The sequence below is a fragment of the Oncorhynchus kisutch genome, linkage group LG22 (genome assembly GCF_002021735.2).
Source record: "Oncorhynchus kisutch isolate 150728-3 linkage group LG22, Okis_V2, whole genome shotgun sequence".
Lineage (NCBI taxonomy): Eukaryota > Metazoa > Chordata > Actinopteri > Salmoniformes > Salmonidae > Oncorhynchus > Oncorhynchus kisutch.
In genome coordinates this window covers 47,741,991-47,748,173 of record NC_034195.2, presented here as the reverse complement: position 1 = coordinate 47,748,173, position 6,183 = coordinate 47,741,991, and the positions used below count along the sequence as shown (strand labels likewise).

The following is a 6,183-nucleotide window of genomic DNA, read 5'->3' as shown; positions in this document are numbered from 1 at the left end:
GTATTTTATATCATCACTGTATGTCTAATAAATCAATATGTGTGTTTATTTAATTAAAATGTTGATTGATTTTAATAATTTATTTCCCTGAGCATCTTTTGACATGCTCGGTCTGATTGTGTAGGCCTTAGGAAACTAATTTTAAGATATTGGCCGTGTTCGAGAAGATCAAACCCATAAATGCATCATGGGTCAATTGTGACTGACTGACTGATCTACAAATAATAATGAGTAGTTATTTATGACACAAGGTTCTTTATAGATGAGTCAGTCGGCAGTCGCCTGCACTATTGGCTGCAATGTCGAACAACTCATTTACATATGCAGCCCTGATTGGCTGATAGGATGGTCTAGAGCCTACCCCCTTACCCAGATGAACGGTCATTGGTGTATTTATTATAATCAATTCCGATGGGGACGTCATGATCTGGGCCAAAAACTCCATCCCTGTAAGGGTCGACACTGGTAGCGACGAGAAGCAGGTACAGGGAGTGAACATTCAATGTCAACGGACATGGAACAGGACAACACAGAGTCTGGACATGAATACATAACGACGTTAATGCAGACACAGGGAACAAACGGAGGAGCAGTTATAGAAAGAGTCCAGGTGAGTCCAATGAGCGCTGCTGCGTGTAATGATGGTGACTGGTGTGAGTAATGAAGGGCAGGCTGGCGCCCTTGACCACCAGAGAGGGAGAGCAGACGTGACAATTCCATCTGAACAGTCTGAAATTCTAGGCATTTCATGCAAACAGCTCTTACACAAAAAGGGTATAATCGTCATATTCACAAATTCACAGTGTTATTTCAACCTCATAGTGTGGAAATATATATTTTTTTTAACAGGAAACCCTTAAACTAAGGACAAGTATCACCTGACATTATACGCAGTATAGAATAACTATGGGGCCTTATGTGATTTGTTTTGAAATCAGGACATTGCACAATGCACTGTAACGCTCGCCTGAAGAAGAGGACCAAAGTACAGCGTGGTACGTGTTCATGATTATTTATTCAAACTGAACACTGACACAACATAACAAAGTGGAACAAAACGAAACAGTCCTGTCTGGTGCAGAAACACAAAACAGAAAACGTAGAAATAAAGAAACTAGACTGCCCACCCTAGTCACACCCTGGCCTAACCAAAATAGAGAATAAAAACCTCTCTATGGCCAGGTCGTGACATGCACATAGACATTTATACATTTTATGTATATTTTATTTATACAGGTAGCCTGGATCCTATTCAGATAAAAGTTATATTGTAGCGACCTTAATAACACAAGACCTAGTGACTTCATTAAACAGTTTGGACCCCTGGGCTTAGCAGTTAAGGCGTTTTGGCTTGCCAGTCCCTGGTTGGGGATTCCCACAGAATTTGCAACAATTGATTTAAGGCCTGAGTGGGTGTGGTATATTGGCTAAGAGCTGCTAGACCAGATCCTGGATATAGCTTTGGAATGTTGGCCATATTATAAACTGGGTAGTCTGAGCCCTGAATGCTGATTGGCTGATAGCTGTGGTATGAAAAAACAGTTGTTTTTTACTGCGCCAATGTCATTGGTAAACAATTTATAATAGCAATAAGGCACCTCGGGGGGTTGTGATATATGGACAATATACAGTAGCAAGGCTAAGGGCTGTATCCAGGAACTCCGAGTTGCCTTTGAGATGCCTTATTGCTATTATAAACTGGTTACCAACATTTACGTCATCATAGTACGCCAATTATGCATTTTCACCTACAAATACAGTTTACTTAAACCTTTCAATGGATTCTTCCAGGTTAATTCTGAAATCCATCCATCTATCTAACAACAGACACTGTGATAACCTTCACCCTACCCAGTGCTGCACCTCACATAGATCCATTCTCTATCAAATACAGAGGTACCATACTCTGGAATTCTTATCTTCACATTGCCAAAACATCATCATACCTAAATAACTTCAAGCGAAGACTGGGTGTCAGCTTGATGAACCAAACTACTAAGTAATCTCCTCCATATAGCCCGACTCACACACACACACATCCAAACACACATTTAAACAAAACATATACTGTTTATTTTTTGTGATTGCTGATTGGTTTATTTGTACACCACACACTCATACATATAAACAAATGTACCTTCAAACAGTTTACCTGAATATAGCCCGCAACGTGCACGTTTGTTTCAAAACTACGCACACATTAGTTACATTTTTTATTTAGGGGCGCGTTTATTTAGGGGCGCGTTTAGGCTACAGCTGGTTTTGTTCCTTTGACTCACTCTGCAGGGTAACATGAAGACAGACAGACAACCCACCAACTGGAACAGCTCTTGATATGAGCCTCCCCTGTCTGGAGCAGAGCCTCCAACGCAGCTGATTTGACCAATTGAATGCCAGAAGAGTGTTTCAACGGGAGTGAACTTCGATACTCTTTTATTTGCTAAACCCTTTATTACACTTGGCAGATAGACAACAAAAAACAACTGCTACCTCTGAAGGACATTGTTGACTTTTTCCTGGGCACACTAGAGTTAAAGTCTCACCACGATTAGGCTGATTGGATTGAAATCAGACACTAAAGAGGCAACATGTCTGGGATCAAAAGTTCAGTGAATTTGCTGAGGGTCGCAGTCAGGTCGCAGATCGTCTCCAAAGCCGCCCTGTCACACAAGCCTGCGAAGCACCACATATCCGCGGGTGTAAGTACATGCTGCAGGTTGCTGAGCACTTTCTCTATCCTAGAATGCTCTGCGGGGAGCAGAGCGTAAAAGCTCGTCCTTCACAAATCCATTTGATTTCTGTCTATTTGAAGCATGATTTTCCATTATAAGACTATATCAAAGTCATATGGGGTTAAAGTAATGATGGTGATATTAATAACTAACTATTACAGCTTAATGACTTCTCACACGGTTAGGCTATAGGGTCCATGGCTAGAAAATATACAGCTTTTGTCAAATTAAGGTCAAACGTTTATTTTTCTTGCATTGTAGCTAACCCTACCCCTAACGCTGTTTCCTAACCTTAGCATAATTAAGTCCCAAGTCCTAACCTGCTACGAAAAGGGAAATCTGACAAAAGCTGTATCCCGTCTAGTGAACACCAGTCTGGTCTATAGGGGAAGTGCGCATAACGCCATTATCACTGTAAATTCCTTCACGTAGGCTCATCGGTTGCATGCATGGATAATTCAAGTCCTTTATTTTAAAGTGTGTTTGACATTTGTTTTATGTGTTTGGCATCGGATAACTAAGCTACGCACATTTCCTGCCTTGTGGTCTAGTTCATGTGCATGGAGCCTACTTGAAATTGTGCCAAATAATTTGACCTTGTAGGACTTTGCCAAATATAGTCAAACTGTGCCCAGTTTGATTTAAATCTACAGCTGGGACGTTGGGAACGATACTGACAGAAATGTCTCACCACTGTTTAAAGTCCACATTCTCATCTAGGGTGAATTCAGAACAAGTATGGACACTTTTTACATTTATGTCTTCTGTAACTTCTTCAGACATTTATCCAACATATTAGCCAAACACATGATGCATTTTTTGAAACCCTCAAGATCACATACAAAAACATGTGGATATCATATTCACAGGAGGCATGACACACCCATGTGTGTACATTGAGTCAAAACCACAGTTGCAGCTTGCATTTTGTAGACTGGGACAGCAGACTGGACACCCTTATGGTACTAACTGTACCCCAGTGACAATTCAATTCCATTTGATGTGATTAGGAAACATCTGAGGATTTCAGAAATGTATCATGTGTTGGGTTAATATGTTGGACAGATGTCTGAAGAGGTTACAGAAGACGGAACAATCTAAAATCTCTTTCTGAATTCACTCAAATAAGATTACTAATATGAGTATTAATAAGAGTACTGATAACAGTACTAATACAAGTACTGATAATAGTAATAATAACAGTACTAATAAAAGTACTAATAACCGTATTAATAACAGTACTAATAACAGTTGTAATAACAGCACTAAGTACAGTACTATTAACAGTAGTAATAATAGTACTAATAACAGTACTAATAACAGTTGTAATAACAGCACTAAGTACAGTACTAATAACAGTAGTAATAATAGTACTAATAACAGTACTAATAACAGTACTAATAAAAGTACTAATAACAGTATTAGTAACAGTACTAATAACAGTACGAATAACAGTATTAATAACAGTACTAATAACAATACTAATAACAGTACTACAATGAAACATGAACAGGATACAGTACTAGAAGATCCAGGGCACCAGTACAGGGGGTCCCAAATGTAAACTGGTTCTCTTTCCTCCATTGGAAAAGCCTATAGGACTGTCCCACTTTAGCTACTCCATGCTGCCCTACTTTAGCTAGCCATGGTTGGTAAAGTGGGACAACAACAAAAATGATTGAATTACAATTGAAACATAATATTGAAACATCCCATACGGAAAAGTAATACATGGCAATATATATACAGTGCCAGTCAAAAGAATGAAATAACACATATGGAATCATATAGTAATCTCAAATATATGTTGATATATCTCAAATATATGTTGATTTGTTTAACACTTTTTTGGTTACTGCATGATTCCATATGTGTTATTTAATAGTTTTGATGTCTTCACTATTATTATACAATGTAGAAAATAGTAAAAATAAAGAAGAACCCTGGAATGAGTAGGTGTGTTTTGACTGGTACTGTGTATGTTATGGGAGCATTATTTCAGTCATGGTAATAAAATAGAACAAATGACACAAATTAAACAAAAAAAACATTACCATTAATGCCCTATTTGCAATGATTGATTTGTAAATGAATTAAAGGCATAATTCTCTTTTATTACCCCTTATTGTCAGTCAGATGGTTCCTTACCCTGTCCAAGGGCCAGGAGAAACTGTAATCCACGATTTAGAGGTGTTTAAATAGGCACTAATAACATGAGGGCGATTTGGCCATGAACATTTAACTTTGACTAATTGCCCCCATCAACCCCATAGTTGTTTTGTTAGCCATCTGACTATAATGTGTAAAAAAAGTCAACTATACCTTTAACATCCTTCAATTTATTTATAAAAAAAAAAAACTGTGTTATGGTGTGTACATTTTTTAAAATGTGATACTGTGAGATTTCGAGATGTAGATCATTTGTCTACTTACCCAGAGTCAGATGAATTGATGAATAGATGTGTATGTCTCTATTGAAACGTAATATTGAAAGAATATATTTTCAAGATCAAATAATTATAGGCCTAAACATGATGTAAATGGTAATGTTTTCATCCAGGAGCAAGCCATTGCATTGACAGTCTTTTTCATCACCATCCTGGGGCCGTCTGGTTATGTCCTGGCCCATCTGGAGGACTACAAGCACCACTCCTAAGTGGACCTGTCCGGACTGACCCCCGATCCACTTCACCGGTGAATTACTCCAGATGGCTTCTCCTGAAGTCTCCTGAACCCTTTATATGACGGATGATTATATTAATGAATGTACCAATAAATGAATGTCCCAATACTACGACTGTCTCATCTTCTGATCTAAACCATCACACACATGCACATGTAAAGCATATAAACAAGTATGTTGACACCCCTTTCAAATGAATGTATTTGACTATTTCAGCCACACCCGTTGCTGACAAGTGTATAAAATTGTGCACACAGCCATGCAATCTCCATAGACAAACATTGGCAGGAGATTGGCCTTAACTGAAGAGATCAGTGACTTTCAACGTGGCACCGTCATAAGATGCCACCTTTCCAACAAGTCAGTTCATCAAATGTCTGCCCTGCTAGAGCTGCCCTGGTAAACTGTAAGTGCTGTTATTGTGAAGTGGAAACATCTAGGAGCAATAACGGCTCAGACGCGAAGTTGTAGGCCACACAAGATCACAGAACGGCACTGCCGAGTGCTGAAGTGCATAGCGTGTAACTCGTAAAAATAGTCTGTCCTCAGTTGCAACACTCACTACCAAGTTCCAAACTGCCTCTGGAAGCAGCTTCAGCACAAGAGCTGCTAGTCGGGAGCTTCATGAAATGGGTTTCCATGGTGGAGCAGCCACACACAAGCCTATGATCAACATGTGCAAATCCAAGCGTCGGCTGGAGTGTAAAGCTCGCCGCCATTGGACTCTGGGGCAGTGGAAACGCGTTCTCTGGAGTGATGAATCACGCT

The 6,183-nt window shown here is 39.3% G+C and overlaps 1 protein-coding gene across 2 annotated transcripts; it reads left to right on the top strand.

Moving 5' to 3' along the window:
- The first annotated feature begins 440 nt into the window (after positions 1-440).
- Positions 441-5,526, top strand: LOC109867536 (cytochrome c oxidase subunit 8B, mitochondrial-like). 2 transcript variants are annotated; one of them, XR_002251823.2, is made up of 4 exons: positions 441-610; positions 939-995; positions 2,287-2,699; positions 5,293-5,526. XR_002251823.2 is itself a non-coding variant. In XM_020456735.1 (2 exons), the coding sequence occupies exons 1-2, from the start codon at positions 2,589-2,591 to the stop codon at positions 5,386-5,388; spliced, it is 207 nt and encodes a 68-aa protein (XP_020312324.1). In that variant the 5' UTR covers positions 2,287-2,588; the 3' UTR covers positions 5,389-5,526. The 2 variants fall into 2 exon arrangements, 1 of the variants encoding a protein (XP_020312324.1); XM_020456735.1 differs by lacking the exons at positions 441-610; positions 939-995.
- The last annotated feature ends 657 nt before the right edge of the window (positions 5,527-6,183 follow it).